At 48.1% G+C, this 26,155-nt stretch overlaps 1 protein-coding gene across 5 annotated transcripts in view; it reads left to right on the top strand.

Annotated features, from left to right (window-relative positions):
- Zfat (zinc finger and AT-hook domain containing) overlaps nt 1-26,155 on the top strand; it is a 262,439-nt gene that overhangs the window by 140,063 nt on the left and 96,221 nt on the right. For all 5 annotated transcript variants that reach the window (XM_076556010.1, XM_076556009.1, XM_076556007.1 and 2 more), the window contains 4 exons: nt 16,309-16,494; nt 19,237-19,387; nt 22,650-24,100; nt 24,874-25,106. In XM_076556010.1, coding sequence (XP_076412125.1) covers nt 16,309-16,494; nt 19,237-19,387; nt 22,650-24,100; nt 24,874-25,106 — 2,021 coding nt within the window. The remainder of the gene's footprint in view (nt 1-16,308; nt 16,495-19,236; nt 19,388-22,649; nt 24,101-24,873; nt 25,107-26,155) is intronic.

The following is a 26,155-nucleotide window of genomic DNA, read 5'->3' as shown; positions in this document are numbered from 1 at the left end:
TACCAGCCACCTCCTGCTCATTTCTAAGTCACAAGGCTCAGCCTCAGTGTCCCTTTCCTGTGCTCGACCTAGGCTTCCCGAAGCTTCTGGGTTCTCTCCTCTGTGCACACTCCTCTCTGTGTTCCCTCAGTTTCTGAGCTTGTTTACCGTACGCCTATGGCGTGGTAGGTGGAATTCTCTTCTGCTGGGGCCTGCTTCCCCAGGGACTAAATCAAAAGATTTTCCTCTTCCTTTTTCTTCTTCAGTATCCTGATGGCTTTGACATAAGCAGACCCGGCAGCTTGCTTGCTTGGTGGCCATGTCATGCATCAGGTGTTCAGTGTTTATCTTTTGGATGTACCAATCCTCCTAAGGCTGAAGCTGCTGTTGTGTGGTACACTCAGAGTGTTCCATAGCTACCATCTGTTCTCCCGTGTGAGGGGCTCCTTTCTCCTCCCCTCTGAATAACCACTCATCCTTCCGTTGTCCTGGAACTCTAGCAGCCCCCAAACCAGTGGGGCACGGACACAGCATTGAGGCCTTCTCTTTAGGACATCTGCCCTCTCCCATACCAGCCAGCTCCTGGTCATCTCTAAATCACGGGGCCGTGCTGGTTCTTCTGCACTCAGCCCCAGCCTCCTCTTTCCTGTGGTCAGTCTGGGCTGCCCAGAAGCCCCTGCCTTCTCTCCACTCTCGTGCATCCTTCTCTCTGTTGCTTGGATCTTGTGCAAGGCCAGGTTCCTGATGCAGACACCTGGTGCTCCACAGCTGCTTCCGTTGGCTCTACAGATAGTACATTCTTTCATTCTTCACCCCAGTTTTTCATGTCTCACGGGTCAGCTATTAGCCCATGCTTCCAGGATTACCACTCCTCACTGGTAGAAACTCCAGACTCACCATATAGCCTCTTCTTTTCACTCACTTCCACACCTTCCAGTCTCCTGGTTCTGCTGACCGGGTCTTCCAGCAAGTTCTGGAGTCTTGACCTTTGACACTCCCCCCCCCATCTTTTGTCATCTCCCTGTAGAGTTCACATTGACTTTGGACCAATCACTGTGTTTGTGGTTCTCCTTCTGGATCTAAGAACCTGTCCTTCCTAGATGGTGCAGAACACAGAGGGCCTGTGCTTCTTGCTGAAGTTTCTCCCATGTCCCACCATTGCTTAGCCTGGCCAGTCTCACCATGTTCTGAGACTGGGCTGTTTGTCCCAGGCCACTCACTTCCTCTTTGCCTTTCTTGCTAATAGTTGTCCCCCAGATTATTCCAGTGTTTGCCTCCTGCAGAGTTCTCTCAGCGCCCTTAGCCAGCTATTTTGTCCTTTTCTTGTCTTCCTGAGGGGTAGGGTGCCTGCAGCACAGGCAGTGCTGGTGAGGGTGAGGGTCGGTGGGTACGCAGGCTGTGCTTATTATTCAGAGACTTGGGATGCTTTGCACAAAGTTCACATTTATCCTCGGTGTTGCTCGGAGAAAGAGGGAATCGGACACCTAGAGCTGTGAGCACGTGGGAAGCTTTAGGGGGTTAGACATGGGCCTGGAAGATCGGACTGGGAAGGCTTCCGTTTACATACTTCTGGACGTTCCAGAGGTGATGGAGGCCTGAGCTTCCCACACTTGAGTGCAATTCCAGAGACCTAGGTCGGGGGTGGGGGGAGGTTAGGAAGTGTGCAGCTGGTTCTACAGTACTGCTGCCTTCTTCAAATGCTCACCTAGGCCAGCTGCTGTGCTAGGTACGATGTGTCTGCTTCCTTCTGCCCCTGGATGCCAGGCAAGGGCCTTCTCCTCCCTCAGGTTAAGAAATGGAGGGTCTGCCAGGCTAGAGAACTTTGCTGAGGCCGGCTGAAGGAAGAATGCATAAGGAAGGGAAGACTTGAGTCTAGGTTTCTGAGACTCCCAGGATCCATCTCTTGCTATGAGGATCACAGCCTCTGGGAGGCAGCGTCCTGCATTGCTGACCTTTATTCTCCTCCCTGCCAGTCCCGGGGTCCCACAAGTTCAAACCTGTCTGTAGTCCTGTTGATATTTTAGCCTGGCAATAGATGTGCCGGCTAGTGAGAAGCAGGGCTGACATTGCATCCCACCTTCCTGGTCTGTTGCTGGTGTCTTGTGAATCTTTAGGGAGCAGATGATACTTGGGCACCTTTTCAGGGGTCTGGGACACTCACTGAACCTTGCCCCAGAAGACTGTACTAACACTTTTTAAAGGAAGGCTTTGTCAGTATCTCAGAACCGGCCGCAGGCTGAGGGCTCTCAGTAGTGGAGGCCTGCTGGATCATGGCAGCAGGAGCAGCTCAGTGACCAGGTTGCTGTCTGGATTTCAGGGGACTGCCTGCTCTCTCCCGGTGTGGACAGGCCAGGACTAGGGTGGGTGTATTGCCGCTCCTGTCATTAGGCTTTATTGAGCAGAGGTGCAAGTGTATAGACTGGGTTTCAGCACTAGATTATAGACTGAGGACATGGGCACTCCAAAGTATGGGGCAGGGGAAGCTTTTTATTGTAGGTATGAAGAAGAGTGCATCCAGAAGCCTCTGGAAGAGTCCAGAGCAGAGGGAGAAAGTGGAAAACTGAACATGGCCAGCAGACAGGACTAGGCCATGAGAAGAGAGAGGACAGGAGAGCAAGAGAGGAAGAGAAGGAGATTACCAAGAGAGAAGGGCGTGAGAGAGCAGACCAAGAGAGGAAGACGAGAGAGAGTGCACATGGCCTAAGTGTCAGGGTTGTGTGGAAATGAGGAGGAGCTGGGGGAAGAGAAGCCAGTGAGCTAGAGAAGTTTAGGGTGGGGTGGGGTGAGGAAGGCTGAGGAGAACCACAGGTAGTTGTGATACCCAGTGAGCCTGAAGACCAGCATGCATTTGGTATACTAATAGGTACCACAAATAGCCATTTGTCCCTTCTGACAGAGATGATGAAGTGCCTCCTTTGGTAGAGGGGAACAGGCTCCAGAATTTGGGGGAGTGGAGTTTCCTTTGGAGCTGACTCATGCAACTGCTGTGCATTGTAAGCCTGATTTGAAGGACTGCTCTGTGTCCCTGTGGCAATCTCTCAGGGCCGAGTGGTCCTGGAATGGAGGGCCCAGGGCTGACAGCTCTTTAGCAAATGCCCGGGCCTGGTTCTTCCAAGATGTTGAGGAAGTCTGCTGTCGTTCACTCAGTGAGCTCCCCCGGCACACACATTCTCACCTCGGTTTACCCTGAGCTCACGCTGCTGGGTGCCCAGGCAGACTCTGGGGACCAAACTTGAGTTAGACAAACCCAACCCTTGGAGCAGCTGAGTGTCTGGAGAGCAGAACAGGGACATAGACACGTATGCTACAATGGAGGGGTGAAGCACGGGTGGAGAGCAGGACCATACCGCTGATGCGGACGAGGACGACATCTTGGAGGTTTCCTGGAGGAGGAGTTTGTGGGCTGTGAGTCTCCAGCATGCTGTGGCATGAAGGGAGAAAGTGAAAGTGGCCGATAGGCATTTGCTGCTTGATGGTGTGTGCTGAACCCAGAGGTGAAGCAGGACGTGGACACCCTGAGGGGAAGTCTGGGAGGTCCACTCAGTGAGTATGTGATGTGGGGAAGGAGCATGCTACACGGAGGCCCCTGCCCTCCCTCAGTTCATTTTTATTGAAGAAATCTCTCTGTGGAAGCTGTTGGAAGCAGGACTCACCTGTCCTTCCCTCATCACAGAGAGACAGGGAGGTGTGAGAAAGCCCGAGGGAAGAGGGAAAGAATGATGCATATTCAGCAGGTTAGCAAGAATGATTGTGAGCCTGCAAAGCTTCCTAAACTGCTGTATTAGCAGGGTGGAACAAATTGGTGGCAGAGTCCCAGAATATAATCCCTTATCAGTCGGCTGTTCTGACAACTGTTCTGGGCCTTTCGTTAATGTGGCTGATAATATTTGACTCTCTGGGGCATTCTGAGATTTAATTAGTTCTGGGGCAATTTAGAATAGGTACTTTAGAATACTAGTGCAATGCTAACTATATAAGAATGCACATAAACTAATGTCTACAAACTGTGATGCACTGGTCTGGAAGACATGTGACATGCAGAGCACTCAGTGACTTGCTGTGGGGAGTTCAAGGATAGAAAGTGTGGGTGCAGATCCTTCCCTCTGTGTGTGGAGAGTTGGGAACAAGGAGCACAGTGGCAGTGGAGGGGTGGCGAGCAAAGAGCTGGAAGACATCTGTGCAAGAGGAACACACGTAAGAAGTGTTGCAGCTAGCATCCTTCTGTATTGGTTACCTCATTGCTGTAACAGAGCATCTTATGGAGAACAGCTCAAGGTGGGGAAGATTGATTTCTCCTTCAGTTTGAAAGGGTATGGTCTGTCATGGTGTCCTGATGAATTGCCAGCTCACATCGGGTACATCAGGTTGCTGAGTGATCAGGGGTGATGCTCAGCTCTCTTTTTCTCTTTTCCCCCTTTTTATTCAGTACAGGTCCCAAGCCAGTGAGACAGAAGGGCTCACATTCAGGGTGGGCCTACTTCCTTAATTAATCCTCTTTGGAAACATACACCACACACACACACACACACACACACACACACACACACACACACACACACACACACGAGAGGGAGAGGTGGTGGTGGTGGTGGTGGTGGTTGTGGTGGATTGGTTTCCTGTGTGATTCAACCAAGTGAACAACGAAGAATATGAAGAGTAACTATCACAGCTTCCTTTGTGCAAGGGTGGGGGACACTCAGTAGAGTTGAAAGTGAATGTGTGGATATGCATGCTTATAGGTCAGGGGCTACGTGGAATGGGAGGGTTTGAACCCCTGTTGTCACCTAGAATCATCAAGTGCCTGCTGTGTGTCTACCTGGTAGTTGATGACTACATGCTGTTCACTAAAGAGAGGCCCTTGCCATAAAGTTCTCAGAGAATTGGATAGATATTGTACTAATATGGTGGGTAGGGTATGGCAGGAGGTCTGGAAGGACGGTGTGGAGTTGCCCTGCAGCTGAGGATCTGGTTCTGAAGTGTGGAGATACTTGGAGCGTGAAGAGGTGTGGGGAGCATGGGAGAGGGACGTGGTGGAAATTCGGTTACAAAGGAGCTAGCAAACACTCCGTAGGCACAAGGATCTGGTGTGGGATCCTGAGGTGTCTGATTCAGCAGTGAAAATTGATAGAACGGACCTGTTTTAGAGATGCTAAGGGAAGGAGATGGGAGGCTGTGTTGTTCTTAGCCTGGGAGCTTGAGTTGACAGGGGCATCGTCCTTGCCAATCTCCGATGTTAGGGATGATAAACAGGTTTGATAGAAAGAATGAGTTAATTTTGGTTGAAGATCAAGTTTGATAGACTGAAAATTATGAGTAAGTAAGAGGATACTTTCTGTCAGAGCATGGAGCCAGCATGCTGGTTTAGGGCTTCAACATCAGTGTCCTTAGCAGCTCAGGATGTGAAAAGATGGTCCAGGTCCTGAGGACCTGAGATCACTAGAGGCATGTAGTAGAAAAGCTTGCCTTTGTGGAGAAGTGGATGGGTGTGTAGTGAAGCTCCAGATGAGGCTGGGCTAGAGGAGCCACTGGGTCATGTTACTCAAATAGGTAAAGGGCTAGGGTTGAGAGATCTCAGGACTCCATGGGATTATGTGATGGAGTAAGTAGTCTCACCAGAGGAGACTACTTAGACACAGGTTTAAACCAATAGAAAGTCTTTATTAGCCTGGCCAGCAACTACTATGAGTGTCCCAGATCCTAGTGTAGCCCTGAACCTTTTTTAGCGTGAGCTTTTAAGCACAGAAACCATGCTCTGGGTTGACATACTTAAGTTAACAAGAACAGTTAGCCAGAAACAGAACTACAGAAGCAAAAAAGCAAGGTTAGTACATTTAGAGACTTTCTCAGAACTATGGACTTTGATGGATTAGGCCTTTGTTTTCATTTTGGCAGGTGGTGGTGTTGGCATGCTGAGTTTTTTGGCCTCAATGGTACTTCCATCATGGAGTCAGTTGTGCTAAGGTCTGGGATCCTGTTAAAGTTGGGGTTAGAGATGAAGTTACTCAGTGATCAGTTGGCAGCAAGGGAGTGGAGGAATAAATATTCACCCTACTCTCTTTTTTGCCTTTTATATCCTGTTGGTGCCTCCAGTGGCCAGACCCAGTTTGAAACCAGACGGCTCTGGTGTCTGTTGTGTGACCTCTGTGGGTCAGCCCTGGGGATGGGAATTGGGTAAAGAAGAGTGGAGGGTGGCCCAGAGAGGCCAGTGGGACTGCTGCAGACCCCAGGATACGTGGGTCCTTTTCTTCATATCTCCCCTTAAAGGCCATGTCAGGCTTGGCTTCTTTGCAAAGGCTGCCTGTAGTATTCTGCCAGAACACATCACGGCATGCAGGGGTGTTGGGCCCTGGTGCAGGGGAGGCTGGAGCACAGTGTGCACGCCCCCCATGAACATCTGCTTCCCTTTCCAAGGTCTGCTCTCTCCTGTGCAGTGTCATCACTTTTGAAAATGCTTTCGTCTCCAAAGGAAATGAAATAGAGAGAATTATGTTAATTTGCTGGGGTTGAGGAGCGACTTGGCAGACGTCAAGAAATGAAATGTTACCGTTGACAGAGTCTTGAGAGTACAGGAGACTAGGTAGCAGGGTGAGACAGGTACTACCCAATCTCTACCCAGTTCCCACTCCCAGAGCTGACCCATAGGGGTCACAGCTTTCACTAACACAAGGCAAATTACGGCATGATGTGACTCAGTGATTACCCAAATGGGATACCTTGCAAGGCCCTCAGAAGATGCCTGAAACCTATCTTGCATGGTGCTGAGCTCTGCCCATGCTGTTGTTCTGTACTGATCACAGCTATGATGATTTTTTTTCCCTTAACATAGATGGCTATGATAAGGGTTGATTTAGAAATCTGACATAGGAGACCCATGGCCAAACATTGCACTGCACTTGGGGAGGCCTACTGAGGAGAGGGAAGAGGGATTGTAGGAAACAGGGGGGTCAGGAACATGGCAGGAAACCCCACAGAAACCACTAGCCTGGCTCATAGGAACCAACAACCAGGGAGCCTGCATGGGCCAATTTAGGCCCTCTGCATGTATATGACAGTTGTGTAGCTTGGTCTCTATGTGGGACTCCTAGCATGGGGGCAGGGCTGGTGCTTTGACTGGCTCTTGGGAACCTATTCCTCATGCTGGATGGCCTTGCCCAGCCTGAGTACAAGGGGAGCTGTACTTATGGCAGTTTATGACTTACGGTTTTATGGCAGTTTGATATGCTGTGCTTTGCTGAAGCCCATGGGAGGCCTGCCCCTTCTGAGTAAGGAGGAGGGGTGGATTGGGGGTGGGTGAAGGGGAGGAGCAGGGAGGGAGAGGAGGCTGAGGTCGGGATGTAAAATTAACTAACTAACTAACTAACAAATAAATAAATAAAATCTGACACAGGAAGATTAATAACAATCACTACTAATAAACTGATCATGATAATATTGTAATAAAAGTGGCTTAAATTTCTGAATTCTTTATTTGTATAATTTTCAGGCTGTGTTTGACCATGTATAACTGGAACTAGACAAGGTGGGGGGATGACTGAGTTTCACCACAGACTTGAGCTGGACTTGCAGTGTGGCAGACACTTCCTGAGAACCTCCCCTGTGTGTTTGTTTCCCTGTGAGAGGGTACTGTGAACGTTCTCTAGTGAGTCTCCCCGTGACTCATTCCGAAGATGCTGCTCGTAGCTTTAGAGAGTTCTGAATGTCTCCAGCGGAAAGGCAGAACAGGATCTCAGCTGTGATGCCCTTGACATTGTATCTGGTGATCTCTGCCATGCCTTCTCAAAGCTGACTTTTACATCCAGTGACATTTCGCCAAGTACCCGGCACAGCCTATACCAGCAGTTTTGACACTATTATCAGGGCCCTTCAGCAGTGCTCAGAGGATGGAGTTTCAGAGACCAAGGACAGATGTTCGAGGCAGTGAGAGGGTGATGTTGGAACCCCACCCACTTCATCTATTTTAGTTGGCATGTCTGAATTGATTGATGGCCCCAAAATTGCCTGAGGAGGTCACTTTAAAAGGTCCTACTACTAAAAAGTGTTTGAAAAGTCACCATCCCAGTGTGCTGACAGACACAGCTGGAGTCACACAACGCTGAAAATATGATAGAGGATTTGATGGACAAGGGGACTTTGGCAAAGGACCTTGTTCTTTGAAAGCATGGATTTATAAAAGCCTTGGGGGGGAAGATATATGAAATGTTTGGCTTAGAAAGGTGCATGCATGTGTATAGGAATAAAGTTGAGTTCTGGTCACAGCTCTTGACAGTGCTCTGCCTGCAGAGACCAAGGCATCAGCACAGCAGTGTGACTTTCTCTCTCCTGTGACACCGAGTACAGGAAAAGGACTGTGAACCCCACAGCTGCCAATGAGGTTGATACTGCCTTCTGCCCCTTCCTGATGCCACAGCTCATCAGTTGGGACCAAGAAAAGGTTGTAGGGGGTTGACATCCCCAAGTTGGTCTTAAATCTTAAGGATCTCAGATATATTTCAGCTATTGATGGGAATCTTTTCTAGAACTTGTTTGAAAAGTAGTTTTAAACATTTAATAGTTTGAAAATGATCCTCCCTTAGGATTAATTGTATATGCAATGTGGATTTTTTCCTGTCACTATGATAACTGACTTTCTGTCACTTGTGCTAACTGATTGTAAAGAGGAAAAGTTTATTTTGTCATAGTCTCAGGAGTTTTAACCTGGTCGTTTGACTCTGCTCTTTTTGGGCCTATCATGAGACAGTACCCCATGTGGCTGGGGGAGGGGAATTTGGTAGAGCAAACTACTTAACTCATGGTGTTGGCAAGCAAAGGGACTCAGAATGGGCTGGGTCTCATCCCGCTGACCCCACTTTTCACTAGACCTCTCCCTCCTCTCAGAGGTCCCTCCTCCTTCGCTGTGCCACAGGCTGGAGACTAAGCTTTTCAGGTATTGACCTTTAGAAGCACTGCAGCTTCAAACAGCATTGTGTAACTACACACGCATCTGCAGCAGAGCATCGGGAAGAACTGGAGTTTGATCTGCTCCCCACACCCCATCTACTCATGCTGTATTTACTTCTAGAACTTGGTTGTGTTTCTTAAAGGCCATCAGCTTGGGGCTGGAGTGATGGCTTAGCCATTAAGAGCAGTGGCTGTTCTTCCAGAGGACCTAGGTCCTTTTCCCAGCACCCACATGGCGGCCTCACAGCCATCTGTAACTCTTGTATTGGGACATCCACTGCCTTCTGCCTTCTGCAGGCATTGCATGCTCGTGGTTCACAGACATACATGCAAGAAAAAAAAAACACCCATACCCATACAAACAAACAAATAAACAAACACCAGCTTGCCATCTCTTCAGCCATTCCTCATCAGGTACTTATTGTATACTGAGGGAGAAGGGTGTCAATCAGCCATTCTCTTGAACAAGAGTAATTGTCCCAAATTTCTTGTTGGCACTAGCTAGGGAGCCTGGATTTCAGCTGGGGAGTCCCCCACTCTGCCCCGTGTCTCACCATCTCAGTGAGGGGGGCACCTTTAGCAGTGTCTTTAGTACTAAGTGTTCAGTCTTCCTCTGCTGGGGAAACAAACACCTGTCTGCTGAACAGAGAATTGCCTCTTCATAGCAAGGAACATGGCTGCCCAGCCAGAAGAATTGGGCACACCCTAGACAGCCTTCATGGTATTGCAAATGCCTGGCCCTGGTACTGCATCTGTCGCTCTCGGAGCCAGCTGTGCCGTTGAGTACGTGGCAGGCTTTTGCCCAGGCTTGAGGTGGGCTGCTCATCTGCATAAAGTGATTAGGAACAAATAGCCTCTTGCTGCTTGTGGAGACTCGGCTGAAGGCACAGAGAGCAAATGCCAGTCTTTCTTCGGGCCAAATTAGCCTTAGGCACAGATGGCCTGGGCCTGTCTGAGTGAACTAGGCTGGGGAGGGGGCTGCTCAGCAGCTGCAGTATATGACCTGCCCGTAAGCTGGCCAGCTTTCTACACACAGCCGTGATGGTTGTGGCAATCGCCTCCCAGTGCAGTGATTCTCAACCAGCAGGTCGTGACCCCCTTGGGGGGGGGTGTCACACATCAAATACTTACATTACAATTCATAACAGCAGTAAAATTACAGTTATGAAGTAGCAACGGAATAATCTTCTGGTTGGAGGTCAGCACAGCATGAGGAACTGTATTAAAGAGTTGCAACACTAGGAAGGTCGAGAACCACTGTTCCGGCGCATCCACTAGACCCCTCTGTTGTCTCTCGGATGCATTCTGTTAGGTCTTTATTATATAGGCTTTGCTGTTTGACCACGGTCGTGGTCCACCCTGGAACTGCCCGTGCAGTTGACTCCTTCCTATGCGCTTCTTCTAACTGTCTGTCCCCTTCGCGTATTTCAGAGGCAGGAGAGGACAGTGGACAGTCTTGCTTTGCAGTCGGACAGACTTACACATGGTGCTGGTCTGACGTATCGGGAGAGTCTCAGCTATGTCACTTCTTCCTCTGCTGCACCGTGGTTTCCTGATCTCTCTAGGGCATTGGCAGTCGTCCTTGAGGCCTGAGGGGCCAGACACATGGCGGGTCCAGTGTGCTGCAGGATTGGAATCACCCATGGTTGATTCTGAGCTGCTGGAGGATAGGCGACAGATCTGGCCCTTTTCTGGGTCCCTAGTACCCTGGGTAGCACTGGACACCTGGAGAAACCACCTTGTTATTTGCTTAAGGAATGGATGACTTTCCTCATCTGAGATTTGCAGCCTTTTCTATCTCTCTCCACTTTGTCGAGTATCTCTTTCTACTTTGCTGAGTATTGGACACTGTGGAAGTTGTCCTGTGGAATGAGCTGAACTCTCCCAACCTCACTGAGCTTCTGTTGGCTAGGGAGATAGATGAGAAAGAGGTAAACCAATGACAGGCTTAGTCTCAGCAGCTTTCCTGACCTACTACTAGTAGGGATGTTGGTGTGAGATGTGTTGGCTACCTCAGAACCCAGAGCACAGCCCACACTTAGAAATGCTCACCTCCACTGCCTGCCAAGGCCTGCACTTAACTGCCTCTGGTGGATGACCTTCTTCGGGTGACTGACTTATTTCTTGTGCTTACATCCATTGTCAGTCTCCCTCTGCTGTGGATGATCCTGACTGGAGACACAGTGTGGTATTTGCCTGCTGACTTTCCTCCACCATTGGCTATGCATGCCAGCCCATTGGCAGTGCGCACACAGTAGAACTAAATCCAACAACTATGTGCGAGAGGGAGAACCAAAGAACCAGATCCATTACAGAGTTACTGAATTTTCCAAAGAAAAGGAAGCTACAGCGAATATAGGCATTGGCTGGGGGAGATCGTAGAAAAGTTTCCGAAGTCAGTAATTCAGAGGAAGCAGGAGACGATTGAAAACACTCCAATGAAAGGCCATGAAGCCTATAAGCTGGAGGTGGGAAATGTTGGGCTCTTGAAGAAGCACCTGCAGCATGACTGCCAGCTTAGGTCCAGGAGGTGTTTCAGTGGGAAGAGGCAACTCTGAGAACCACAGAGATGAGTGAGGTGACGATTGGGAAATTCGTGAACAGCCAGGTCAGGAGATGTATTGGTTATTTTTCTCACTGCTGATAGAAGCAGCTAAGGAAGAGAGGACAGTACATCATGGCAGGAAAGGCATGGTGTTCTCTCAGGAGTGCTGGACATGTGAGAATCAGGAAACAGAGAGCTCAGGCTGGAGTCAGAAGCCCATGTCACTTTCAGGGCAGAAGCAGAGAGCTCAAGCTGGAGTCAAAAGCCCATGTCACCTTCAGGACCTGCCCACAGAGATCTACTTCTGCTAGTTAGGCCACTGTCCTGAAGCTTTCACAGCCTCCCCAAGTAGCGCCACTTGCTGGAGACCAATTGTTCTAACACATCTTATATTCCAGCCATGACAAATGGAAAAAGAATTATGTTGTCCAAACGGAGAAAGCAGAAAGCTACCAAAACAAACAAACAAACAAACAAACAAACAAACCCTGCTATCAAAATGTCTTCTCTTTTTTCTCCCTGTTGGCTTTCCACAAAGAAATACTAAGTGGGGGGATACTAAGTAGGTATCCACGCAGCTGAGCTAGGTGCAGGGCTGCAAGGAACAGATACACAGGGCATGTGGTAGAGAGCTGGGCATTCCTATACACTTGGGGCTGTGTGTCCGGTAACACCCAGCTCTCCATGCCAGCCCCCATGTCTTGCTTTTGTCTTTCCCTGAATTCTTCACTACTCTCTAAGTGCCCCAGGCACTTGCCTTAGAGCAAGTGTGCTGACAGTTCTCTGCAGGGCCTTATTAATTTTAGTGTCCTCAAGGGATATACAGTGATCATCTCCAAGAGCCATGTCCCATGATGCTTAGGGTACTGCCTGGCCCATCATATCCCAAACTATGGGAAAGCCTAGTGTTAAGGTTCTGGAGGCTCTTAGGCAGAGTGTGACTACTCTTGACTATTGATCTGCTTCCTCTGAGGCTATATAGAACTGGAGACAGAGGATACTCAGGGGTGCTCATTTGAGATAGTTCTGGGGGAGGTCTCTTAGCTTGTATTCCTTCGGAAGTAGCTGTTGCTACGGCAGTTGATCTGGATGTGATCTTAGGAAGCAGGAGTTGGAGCTGGGCTAGTGGGACCTACCAGGACATCATTCTCAGAGCATAATGACCATTATCTTCTTCATACCAGCTCTGACTTCAGTGTATTCTCAGTTCCTACAGAGGAAGGTGCATTCCTACAGAGGGTGGAGTTGAGGATATTTAGCTGTGGGACCCTTGGAGTGGAAGCATGGCTGGCAGAGGTGAGATACTGCTTGGTGGTGATCTTTGATGGTTATGGCTCTTGGTCAGACCTCTGCTTCCTGATTGCCACAGTTTAGCAGGAATCTTAAAAGTTCTTATCAAACCCGAGGCCAGTTATTGGGGTGAATACTGGAAGGTCAGAGAGACAGAACAAGCCACAGCTATCTCACCTCACCAGTTCCTCAGCTGGTCCTGTTTCCTCAGACTGGAAGCCTCTGAGTCCTCATCCCAATGGCTCTCAGCTGAACTGCTGCTCGAAAGCCTGAAGCTTAACCAGCCAAATGCTTAACCAGCCAAAATGCTTCTAGTTTCTGGTCCTCACGCCTTATATACCTTTCTGCTTTCTACCATCACTCCCTAGGATTAAAGGCTTGCTTTCTGGGATTAAAGGCAAGAGTCACCATGCCTGGCTGTTTCCAATGTGGCCTTGAACTCAGAGATCCCAGATGGATTTCTGCCTCTGGAATGCTAGGATTAAAGGCGTGCGCTATCACTGCCTAACTAGTGGCTTTTCTGTTCTCTGACCCCAGATAAGTTTATTAAGGTACACAATATTTTGGGGAACACAATACCACCACACCACAGTCATATGACCAGCCACCTCACATGCCCATTGCCATGTACAAGAGCTAGCCCTGTCACCATACTTTGCCTGTTGTGGTGGAATGTTCCTTCTGAACTATTAGCCAAAGCAAACATCTCCCCACCTTAGCTGCCTATCAGGGCTTTTGCCACAACGATGGGGAGAACAACCAACCCAATTGCATACCGACGGCTCGTCCACAGAGCAGCCAGAAGAAGAGAGTCGGAGTGGCTGCAGTAGAGGTGGCTTCATTGTGTCTTCTCTGCCTACCTAGGTCAACTCAAGTCCCTCTGTTCTTTCTTAATCGGATGTGGCTTCCAAACCTTTACCCACTGCCGGCCACCCACTGCTGGCGCTCATTTCTGCAGTGTATACACTTGGTGCCTACTGCAGAGCTTGCTGTCATTCATCCTCTGCAGCATGTGGGACCTCCTCATCTCTTACCCTGGCTGACAGTGTGTGCCCTTGTTTTATTGTAGATTTATATTGTTAACCAGGATAAGCTTATGGTGAACTCAGATTCTCAGGTCCTTTTTTTTGTTAATGTCAACATATTTATTTTTGGCATATCACCCACATATTGAATTGTATCCCATGGTGAACTCTGTTATAGAGCGAGACATCATTTTACAAGCAGAAAAAAAATCCATTAAATGTTGTTCTACCTTTTTTTTATAGCATCTGAAATACCTTGCTGTAGTATTTATGTGTGCATATCACCAATATCTAGGTGACAAAAAGACTTCTGTGACTCAGACAGTTTGTAGGCCTTTGGAAATGTTTTTTGTTATGGCCACTAAAAAAATAAAACAAGGCAAAAATTGCTGTGAGGTGTCATGCACAGTAGACTTCATACTATGTAGGCTCTTCCAGCAACCTTGGAGACCAGGTGCAGTTCCCATCCTGTAGCTTTCGGGGTCTGACAATATTAGTGTGGTAATTAGTGTTGGCCCTTGCCTTAGGACCTTGGAGGGCAGCATGCAATTCTGATTCATGATGCCTCCTATCATCTTTCTCTTTTGTTTCATGTTAATATATTTAATACTAATATTAATCTATTAAAGAGTAACCCAAGGCTGTTTCCTTCAGATCTGGAGATGATCCAGGAACCAGACACGCACTGTGTTGGTTTATGGGACACAATGTGAATGCTTGGTTTGATCATTGTGTTTTGTTAGCTTCACTCCAGCCAGCATGGCTTGCTAAGAATTCACTCTCTAGGTTTTCTGTTGTACATTTACTGGTGCCTTGTGTTGGGCTGGCTGGAGCTGACTTAGATGTAGGAAGCACTGAAGGTTGGTTTCTGCCCGTCTCCCTGTGTGTTCCCCTCCCCGCCACTGCCTCTGCCTCATTGTTTCTGGGTTTCAGTCTCACCTCCCTGACAACCCCTTATATTTCTGCACTTTCCAAAACCCACCCTCACACCTTCCTGTCTGTTCACCTGAGCAACACCCCTTGCCTATCCCCTGCATTCATGTGCGGCATCTCTCCCAGTGTTCTCTCCAGACATTCTGAAGACCCTGTCCTCCGGTGGGACATGTCAGACATGGTGATTCTAATAAAGCTCTCCCTCCCCTTCTTCCCTGAGTTTCATCTCACTGGGGGCTGCTGTCTAGTTGTTAACTCCTTTGTTCTAAACTGATATGTGGAGGCTGTTTTTCTCCTGAGGCTAATGCCAAGGTTCGACCTGTCATGGCTGCTGTTGTATGTCTGTGACTGATGCATTTGTTCTGCAAGCATTTGAGTGGTTTGTGAGCCCATTTATTTCGTTCTCCACAGCATGGCATACATGTAAAGCGTTATGCAAACCCAGCTCTTCCTTGGATTAGACGGCTTCAGTGGCTCACCCTTGCCTTCCAGAGATGTACATGGAGACAACAGGTCCTATGATGCCCTAAGTGTTTTGCTTGGCTTCCCCATTGTCCTAAGAAAGGCCAGATAGCAACCTTGAAAAACAGCAGCTCCTGTAAAAACTTTGACCTACCATCTTCCTTTGAGCCATCAGAAGATGTGACAGTCACCGCACCTCCCAGGAACTCCGAGCAGGGCCAGGCCAGGCACAGTCTACATTGTATCTAATGCATGTTGACTGGGCTCCATGTCCTCACCTAAGGAGAGTGGAAGTTTCTATGGTGTTCATGGACTGCTGGGACTTACCTCTTACTCTTGAAACCGGTTTTGGTCACCCTCTCCTTTCTCACGAAGTTGTGGACACTGTGATGCTCAGCCAAGTATTGATCCCCTGTCTTTGTCATCCTTTGTTAGACAGGGGCACTTCCATTTTTAATCACACACATTCCTAGACCATATAGCTCCTTCCTCGTGACTGGTTCTCTATCTTTCCCATCCAATGGTTCATTAACCCTCGCCTTTTCACTCAGCCATAGCTAACGTCTCCATAAAGCCTTTCTGACCTCTCAGGTAGATTCTGCCATCCTGTTTTTTACTCTTGTTTCATGGGCCACAGAGCAGAGACCGCTCTTGATCACTCCTGTTGACTCTGTGCGTTCTGGAGTAGAGGGCCCTCGAGGGCTTGGTGTGTTCTTGTCCTGTGCCCATCATGCCTGGCACAGGGAAAGTGCCTGGCAAGTGTAAGTTGGTTAGGAGAAGGCCTTTCTTGGACTGTGAATCGCAGGTCATTTTATCTGCAGTGCTGATATCAATGATGCTTCATGAATATGAGCCCAGGGTCTATGCTGCTTTGTCAAGCAGTGCATTCCTGGTACCTGGTTGTGTCCTGGATACAGTGAACATGCTTTGCATTGAGTTTGTAAAGAGCCAGCAATGGTGCAAGAGCTAGCATAATGTCCTGGCAGGCACTGTAGGCCAGGAAGAGAGTGACGGAATGGAGGTGGGCCTGAGGATGTAGGGGAGGCATCTTCTTTGCCATCACCTCCAGTAAGAGTCATATTTCTTCCCCAGCTGGCATGAAGGGATAGCTTATCCATCTTGATATTTGCTCCCTAGGTAACGAGTCAGACCTTGAGCTAGAAAAGAAGTACAAAGAAGATGATCGAGAAAAGGCTGCAAAAAGACCACGGGCTCAGAAAACAGAGAAAGTCCAGAAGATTTCAGGAAAAGAGGCAGGGCAGCTTTCTGGAGCCAAGAAGCCCATCATCAGCGTGGTCTTAACTGCTCATGAAGCCATTCCAGGTGACTGATGACAGGCTGCAAATGATACAGTGAGAGCCTGGAGCTCAGCTGCCCTTGGAGCAGCCTGAGGAAGGAGGGCTGGGTCAGAGCCTATGTGTTAGGTGTCTTAGTGGAGCACCATTTAGTCACCTATACATACAGAGTGATCCCAGACCCCAGGGTCTGTCATGCCTGTCTCCTCAGCCGACTCCGTCTGTGCCTCTCCCCAGCCCCTCAGCTGGTGGCATCCCTGTCGTATTGCAGTGACTGCCTCCTTGGTGGGAGCTGCCTACTCAGTCCACACAAGTGCAGCAGCTGCTCTGCAGGCCCAGGCAGACACTGCCTAGCTTCTTCACATTTGGATGGGATTCACTAAGGATTTTTCAGTACTGGATGTTTCTATTTATTTTTCCTTTTCCATGAACATAGCTGGTAGATATGCTATATTTTCTTTTTTAAAAGGTCACTTGTAGGAAAGACTATTTTAGACAAAAATAGTGCCTTGGAGTTTCTATTTCTGTGATAAAATAACATGGACAAAAGCGCTTGGGAAAGAAAGGATTTATTTCAGCTTGCCGCTCTCAGGTGGCACTCCATTCCAGAGGGAAGTCAGGGCAGGAGCGCTAGGCAGACACCTGGAGTCTGGAACTGAAGCAGAAGCCATGGAGCAGTGCAGCTTACTGGCTTGCTCACTCATGGCTTGCTCAGTCTGCTTACTTACTTACTTTTTTTTTTTTTTTTTTTTTTTTGGTTTTTTCGAGACAGGGTTTCTCTGTGTAGCTTTGCGCCTTTCCTGGAGCTCACTTGGTAGTCCAGGCTGGCCTCGAACTCACAGAGATCCGCCTGCCTCTGCCTCCCAAGTGCTGGGATTAAAGGCGTGCGCCACCACGCCCGTTTTTTTTTTTTTTTTAAATTTTTGTTTTGTTTTGTTTTTTGTTTTTGTTTTTGAGACAGTCTTTCCCTATGTAGCCTTGGTTGTCCTAGAACTCACTCTGAGCACCAGACTATCCTGGAACTCAGAGATTCACCTGCCTCTGCCTCTGCCCCTTGAGTGCTGGAATGAAAGGCATGTGCTACCATGTCTGGCTCAGCCTGCTTTCTTACACAAACCTGCCCATTGTTGGCATTGTTCACAGTGAATCAGGCTGTCCCACTTCAATCCCTGATCTAGAAAGTTCTCCAGAGTTTGCTCACAGGCCATTGTGATGGAGGCATTTTCTCAACTGAGGTTTCCTCTTCCCAGATGACTCTAGCTTGTGTCAAGTTGATGTAAAATAAGCAGTTTGTGATAGATTTCACACTATCATAAAAGTTGACATAAAAACTAGGCAGCACAAACAGTTTGTGATAGATTCCAAACTATCATTAAAATTGACATAAAAACTAGCCAGCACAAACAGTTTGTGATAGATTCCAGGCTATCAGAATGTTTTAAATTTTTTATGCATTGGAGGTATTAGCTCCGATACAGTGAGGACGGTGTCATGGTTTTCAGAAGAGCTGCTCCCTTTAAGCAGCTATTTTAGGGCCGATAGGAGCCACTCAAATTCAAAACTCTGAGTATCTTTTCTCCTTTATACTTGACTACAAAGTAAGGTGTTCAGGAGAGAAAAGGCCATATAAAATTAGGCTACTTGAACTTTCTGGAAAGTCACTCTACCTGCCCTACTCAACTTTACAGAAATATTATTGTGGATATGGAAAATCCCAGAGGACAGTTTCCTGTTCTCAGTGGTTGCTAGAGAAAATTTCCACAATCTTTCTTAAAAAAATTGTGGTAGTATTTTGAGATTCTAAGAGGGTAAAAGCATAATCATTTTCCTTTGGGGTTCTAGAAACACAAGTGGTTAAAGAGGAATCTTTTACACACTTGCCCTTGACCCCCACTCCACTTACACAGTGACACAATTCAAACTTACACATATATACATTCACATTCATGCATTCATACTCATACGCTCCCATGCACACACACACACACTAATACACACTCCCACACATTCCCTCCAACTCTGACACCTACTCATCCTCACACATGTGCATGCACCCTTACACACTTATGACCTACTCACACAGACTCATGCACAAACACACATACACACTCACACACAATCACTTTCACACACATAAACTCATATTCACACACACATACACATACACTCATGTCCACACACATACCGAAACCTACATGTTCACATACCTACACATATGCACCTAGACATTCCCCCCGACAAAGTGTACCTGCTCTGTATGGTCTTGGGTCAGTTTATGACAGAGAATAAAGCAAAGGTGACCCTGTGGTTCTTCTCTTTGAACTTCAATTTCTGTTCATAGGAAGAGAATCAGAGACATTGGGGTGCTCACATTCCCTTTTTTGTTGACTGCTCTGCCACCCCGTGCTTCCTTGATGCAGCTTTCTACTTGCTTTAAGTTTAACAGCTGTGGCTTTGTAGAAATTTTTGCAAGTGATAGGCGTCTATTTGCCTGTTCCATAATTCGATCAAGTAAAACTGTACTTCAAGAAGACATTTGGGCACACTACTAGAAAAACTGCACACACACACACACACACACACACACACACACACACACACACACACACACACACACTCACAAATTAAATGTGTTATCTGAATAAGAAAACCAGTGTGTTGCATGGAAGTCCTGTAGTAAAGTGTCCCCAGGACCTGCTGACTCTGCTGGACAGGGTCAGGGCTATTGCTAGCACCTCTTAGTAAGTAGTGTACTGTGTATCAACCTCAGGTGCTACCAAGATTATACCAGTGGAGGCTGGGCCCCCTGAAACAGGAGCAGCCCCTCCCGAGACCACTGCAGCAGACCTGGTGCCACGGAGAGGGTACCAAGAATATGCCATTCAGCAGACCCCGTATGAGCAGCCCATGAAGTCAAGCAGGTGAGTTGTCCCATGGGCTTAAACCAGAGGTGGGCTGCAGTAATATTCACAAGGAGCAGGAAAGATCTGTACATTTGCTGCTCTGGATTCTGTTCATGGCCACATCTGTAAAGGGTCTTAACTCATTAGCTTAGCTGAAGAGTCCACTCCTCCATTATGCCCTAGTATAGTTAGTTTTTCCTGAGACCAAGGCAGACCAGTGTGCCCTAGGAACTGAGCATTCACTTGTCTTCACAGGGCACACAACATGTTATCTAGTCAAATGTATCATTAAACTATTAAAAGAGGTGCAAACAGGGCCTGGTTTGCCCAGCCTGTGATAGTCTCCCTTTCAGTAGGGACATAGGCACATTGCAAAAACTGAAACAACCCTTATGGCGAGAGCTACTGCATTAGATTTTACTTCCCCGGCTAGTTCACTGTGTATGCTTGTTATTTTTTCATGGTATACTAATATATATGTATATGTTTTTGGTTTTTTCAAATACAAAATACTAAATGTACTACTATTTTTTTTTACATTTAAAAAATTTACTGCACCTTGAAAAATCTTTCAATATTAGTACATATTAAAAATAATTTGTCTTCTTATGTGTTTCTATTGTAATTTAAACAGCTTTTTACAAAAAGAAACTACTTATGTAGCCTAGGCTGGTCTTAAACCCACAGTTTTCTTGTCTCGGCCTCCTGTGTGTGAGGATTACAGGCATGTGCTACCATAGCCAAGTCAAATCAGCATATTCTTTCTGTGATAGCAGTGCAGTGATTCACACTCTGGGATATCCACCTTCCCAGGCTTCAGGACTTCCTGAAATATAAATTGTCCCAAGTGAAATTGCTGCATCATGGACTGAGTACTTAGAACTCTAATGGGCATCCAAAACTGGCCCTCCTCCCAGGGCTTGGGGTAGTCATTGCTTTCTAGATGTGTGTTAGCTGGATATGGCCCTGTTGAAGTTAATGGACAAACATATAAGCAGGGTCTGAACACCAAGTATTTGTCTATATGAGACCCTTCAAGGATATTGCTGCCCTTAACTGTCATGAAAACATAGGCATTGAAGGTGTTCGTTCCTTCAGCCAACTGTCCCCTGGTTTCTTTGAGGTAGCTTCCCAGAGGTAGACTCACTGCAGTCGGGTGTCTGACCTCTGGATATTCTTCAGCAGCACCTCCCTCACCAAATAGCAAACACTGGCAGTACGATGCTTCAGAAAGCATTCTGTGCCCATCACAGCTCTGTGCACTAGTTCACAGTCATCATTTGTGGCTCAAGCTTAAAGTCAAATGGAGCCTGCTCAGCATCAGCACCAGACTTAGAATCTTCTCCAAAAGCAGGCCACTCAGAGCTCTGCTAGATGTTTGTATGATGATAATATAAAAACAAAGAACGAAAGATTCTCTTAAGACCATTTAGGTCTCTCAAGAGAGGAGGAAATGCTGAGATTTGCTTATTTAATTAATGTTATGAATCCAGGGCTTCTTTCTTCTTTATAAAATGTATCACCTTCTGGATGTCTTTGTCATTTGGGAAAGATCCAAATGGCTTCCCTTAAAGAAGTCGTGGGCTTAGCATGCAGGCGTACTAGTAGCGTTCCCATCTGAATATTTTAATTTCACATGTGAGTTGTACTCTCTAGTATTTATGGACTGCAGTCCACTTACGTGTTTTCAATTGAAAGAGACAGTGTATGAACTGTCTCTTCAACACAGACCTTGTATCTGTGGTTGGCACAGTTCAGTGGTGCTAATTAATACCATGGCATGGTTATTAGCACGTCATAAATCCTTCTTGGCTTGCCTAGCTATACCTTCCAGAGGTGCATTCTATCCTGCTTCCTTGATCACCCTCACTGTTCCTGTTCCTGCTGTGTGGTCTCGTGCTTCAGGGCCTGCCACTTTGGTAGCAGAGGAAGCCCCTCTCTAAGCTCCTTCTCCAAGTGCACAGTCGAGCTGGGAGGGGCTGCTGTGCAACAGGGGTTTCATTCAGCAAAGAGGCTGAGGAAGGGTGAGCATGCTCCAGAGGCCATGGGCTCCTGGGCTCAAGTCACTAAGCAATTGTTTATGTTGGGCAGATGCTTAGTTTTCTTACGTGTGAAATGGGTTGACGAGAGTGGGGATCAAATAGTCAGTGCACGGTTGGTTGTAAGGACCGCCTGATTACTAGTCAGAACTGCTGCTATTTCATTCATTGCAGCCTTGCCCCATTGGAAGAGGCTCCAGGAGGCAGATCATGCTTTTATTCCCCACCATATGTGCAAAATCTGACACATGCCGCTGACATGCTGCCTGGTTTAATCAATGGAAACTGTTTATGCAGTGGCGTGTGAAGTTAACGAAGATAGTAGTGCTGTTTTCCCGATCCGAGCTCTAACCACTGATAGTGGAGGCAGACAGTTGGTAGTTAGTCCTCGGCTGTGTATAAGAGCTTCAGGAGAGAGGAGTGTGGTTCATATCAGCTGTGAGCTTGCCCAGAAACCTGCCTCTCCTACCTGAGACCCGGATCACCACTGGCTGGGCTTGAAGATGCCGCTCTAGCTAGCTCTTGCTCACCACAGGCAGGCACACCCCTGCTGTCTAGCAAACTGCAGGTCTTGTTCCAAACTCATTACCATCCGTCTGTGTTCTCCCTTCCTGGGAAGAAGTGGAGGCATGGGTAAAGACAAGGGTCAGTCTTTCTCTCTGGAGCACCCTGCAAGCTTGCAAAGAGGACAAGAGCCGCCCTGGCAGTTAGTGGAATGAATAGGCAGGTGTGGATAATAATATAAATTATTATTAATAATTACGAATAAGCTCACCAGGTCTAGTCTCATGGAGACTGAATTTGCTTCTGTTCAGGCGTCCCAGAACAAACAAGCTTCGGAGCATGCATGGTGACCATGCTTGTGTCAATCACACCCCTTGTTCCTGTTTCCTTCTCTTGCCACCACCTTTTCTGTTGACGAAGCTTTGACCCAGATGTTACCATAGCTGGTGTTCCCCAGCAGCCTTTGTTCAGTTAGAGGTGTCTTTCTCTGCTCTTCACACACTCCTTTCAATGACTACCGTGCTGCTGTGGGACGCTGCAGGACTCCCCTCTCTCCCGCTAGAGTTTGTGCTCCCTGAAGACCAGCACCCTCTTCCGTCATTGTCCATGTTCTTCCCCCTAAGTCTTATTTGTTGAACAAATAATTGTTCCACCTTTGCCCACTCCCCTGTAGCTGGTTCGTTGGAAAGTTTCAAGGTCGCCAGAAGTTAATGGTGCTCTTTATTACCCCTCTCTAGGTTAGGTCCCACCCAGCTGAAGATCTTCACGTGTGAGTACTGCAACAAGGTCTTTAAGTTCAAGCACTCGCTGCAGGCGCACCTGAGGATCCACACGAACGAGAAGCCATACAAGTGCTCCCAGTGCAGCTATGCCAGCGCCATCAAGGCCAACCTCAACGTGCACCTGCGAAAGCACACGGGCGAGAAGTTCGCCTGCGACTACTGCTCCTTCACCTGCCTCAGCAAGGGCCACCTCAAGGTGCACATTGAGCGCGTGCACAAGAAGATCAAACAGCACTGCCGCTTCTGCAAGAAAAAGTACTCGGACGTCAAGAACCTCATCAAGCACATCCGGGACATGCATGACCCTCAGGACAAGAAGGTCAAGGAGGCCTTGGATGAGCTCCGCCTGATGACGAGGGAGGGCAAGCGGCAGCTGCTCTATGACTGCCACATCTGTGAGCGCAAGTTCAAGAACGAGCTAGACCGGGACCGCCACATGCTGGTCCATGGCGACAAGTGGCCCTTTGCTTGTGAGCTCTGTGGCCATGGGGCCACTAAGTACCAGGCCTTGGAGCTGCATGTCAGAAAGCACCCCTTTGTTTATGTCTGTGCTATATGTCTCAAGAAGTTTGTCAGCTCCATCAGGCTGCGCTCCCATATCCGAGAGGTGCATGGGACAGCCCAGGAGACCCTGGTCTTCACCAGCTCCATCAACCAGAGCTTCTGCCTCCTGGAGCCTGGTGGGGACATCCAGCAAGAAGCCCTGGGGGACCAGCTGCAGCTGGCAGCTGAGGAATTTGCGTGCCCGGAAATAGATGGGCACAAGGAGGAGACTTGTCCTGGGGAAGCTCAGCCTGAGGCAGGCGCAAGGGAGCTGGAGGCCCCTGGAGAAGCAACTGCCCCGGCTGTGCCCTTGACCACCTCCAAGACTGAAAGTCCTTCCCTGTCCCCCAGCAAACTAGGAACCACTGTGGTCTGCTCGGACCTCAACCCTCTTGGAGTGGTTTCCGATGATTTTTTACTGAAAAATGATACCTCCTCTGCTGAGGCTCATGCTGCCGAGACAACCTTGGATGCACAGCATGGAGGCTCAGCCCAGACTCAGGGTGAAGAAGTCACACTGCTGCTGGCCAAGGCCAAAAGTGCCGAACCAGACCCAGAGACCCAGAGTGACCAGGGCCCTCCAGGGGGAGGGCAGAATTCGGTCACTCTGCCAGCCAGTGAATCTGACTCCAACGGGTGTCTCAGGTCAAACCCAGCGGAGGCCCCAGACCTCCTTCCTACAGCGGCTGATGGAGGGGACCTTGGAATGTGCCAGCCTGACTCTTGCAAACCCTCCTCTGAGCACCACCCTGGCAGCACAGCGTTCATGAAGGTCCTAGACAGTCTCCAAAAGAAGCAGATGAACATCAGTCTATGCGAGAGGATCCGGAAGGTCTATGGAGAACTGGAGTGTGAATACTGTGGTAAGGAAGGCTGTGGTGGTCACATGTGCCTTGGAGTGGAGCTTTCCTTCCCAGCAGCCCTGACCATTCCTGTCATGCTGTCATCACCTTGGGTACCATGTGAGCTAATGTCTGTTTGCAAAGAACACCTCCTAAATGAGCCACCCTCCTCTGGGATAGACAGGAGCAGTGAGCCCATGTCCTAAGTCACACTTGGAGCCTCCCCAGCACTGCTGACCATGTTGGGGGTCATGTTGAGGGTTGCTCACAACCTCACCCATCTCCTGACCAGGAAGAATCATTCTTCTGGTTTTCAGTTGGGGCTCCAATTGGCTAGAGAGGGTAGGAGCCTGGCTGCAGCTCTGTGGAGGGAGGCCCGAGCAGCTCCCTTCTAGCTGGTGTTGAAAGCTTGCCTCTAGGAGCTCCCAGACAGCAGGCAGTCCAGGAAGTGGGTAGTCTAGAGCCTGTCTCATAGCCCAGAGTGTCAGGAGGACTCGGAGGCTCTTGGATCGGTGCATTGGCAGAGTGATGTGTGACATAATTGGCTCGCAATGAACATCTCCTTTCTCTTTTCCTAGCCCTAACACCACGTGCAAGGTAGTGGTATCTTAATACTTGAAAACTGCCATTTTTGGAAAGTAATTTCCCAACAGAAGTGTGGTGGAAAGTGTGAAGGGCATACGAGATAAAGGAGATAAATATGGCAGTTAAAAAAAAAATGATGATAATTTAAAAAAAAATCAAATTCAGTCTAAAAGAAACTTCCTTGTTCTCATGTGACAATATTTTTTTAGGCAAACTTTTTTGGTACCAAGTGCATTTTGACATGCATGTCCGCACCCACACCCGGGAACACCTGTATTATTGCTCTCAGTGTCACTATTCCTCCATCACCAAAAACTGCCTTAAACGCCATGTCATTCAGAAACACAGCAACATCTTGCTGAAGTGCCCCACTGACGGCTGTGACTACTCGACTCCAGATAAATATAAGCTACAGGCCCATCTTAAAGTTCACACAGAGCTGGTAAGTAGCAAGCCCAAATGGCAGCCCCCACCTCCTCCCCGGGTGCGGGTGCCCAGTGCTCTTTCCCTTTTATGCAGAGAGAGAGGTATCCCTGCTGCAGGCGTGTGAACACCCTGCCCCCTCCAAGCGCAGAGGGGCCCTTCTCCTGCCTCTTGGTGCCTCACAGAGCTTTCACCCTCAGCCCCTTTCACAGTGAGTCTCTGACTAGACTGAACAGATTGCATTCTCTGCAAATCTTTCAGCATTTTGAGAAAGTTTACAGAAGAAAGATCTGCAGAGCGGAAATGAAGCGGAGGTTTCGTAAATGGCATTTTAAGGAATTATTAATAACGGGAATAATAATAGCTGCCTGTAAGTGTTGTTGGGGGATTAAGTTGGATGATTGGATTGGATTAGGTAATTATACTAGGAACAGTGTTTGGTAGGCAGTGTGAGTGTAGTGAATGTTAATGACCACTGTTGTCACATTAGCGGAGCATTTGTTGTAAACATCAACGGCATCTAGGAAGCATTTTGATTTAAGAAGTGACATGTTAATCCAAGGTGCCATTAACGTGCACGATGGGCATGTCTGGTTCGGTGGTGGTTGATCACACAGTGATGCAATGAGCGAATGTTTGTTTTTGCAAGGTCTAGTCTGATGGGAAGAGGCTGACACTCCTGAGAATGATTTAAGACTTCTTAACATAAAAAGGAAGCCACACCTGGGGCCCATGGGGCTCTGTTTGTGCTAAAGACAGCACGAAAGGAGATTGAACATAAAAGGAGACTTCAGAGATTGGATGTGTTGCTCTACTTTTCTGGTCTAAGAATCACGAAGGTGCAGTCGGGGTGCTTTGGAGGTGTGAGATCAGAGCATGTTGGCGTCGACTCCAGCACCAGCTCCCACACTCCCACAGGCTCTGGGGCCTCAGAAAATTTACTTGTCATTTTTGAAACCTGACAGCTTTTATATAAAATATACTCTTAAAAGTTTGTCTTGGTCACTGTTCTATTGCTGTGAAGGAAACCAGGACCACTGCAACTCTTAGAAGAGAAAGCATTTCATT

The sequence above is a fragment of the Peromyscus maniculatus genome, chromosome 20 (genome assembly GCF_049852395.1).
Source record: "Peromyscus maniculatus bairdii isolate BWxNUB_F1_BW_parent chromosome 20, HU_Pman_BW_mat_3.1, whole genome shotgun sequence".
Taxonomy (NCBI): domain Eukaryota; kingdom Metazoa; phylum Chordata; class Mammalia; order Rodentia; family Cricetidae; genus Peromyscus; species Peromyscus maniculatus.
Note: the sequence above shows the minus strand (reverse complement) of the source record. Positions and strands in the feature narration are given on the sequence as shown.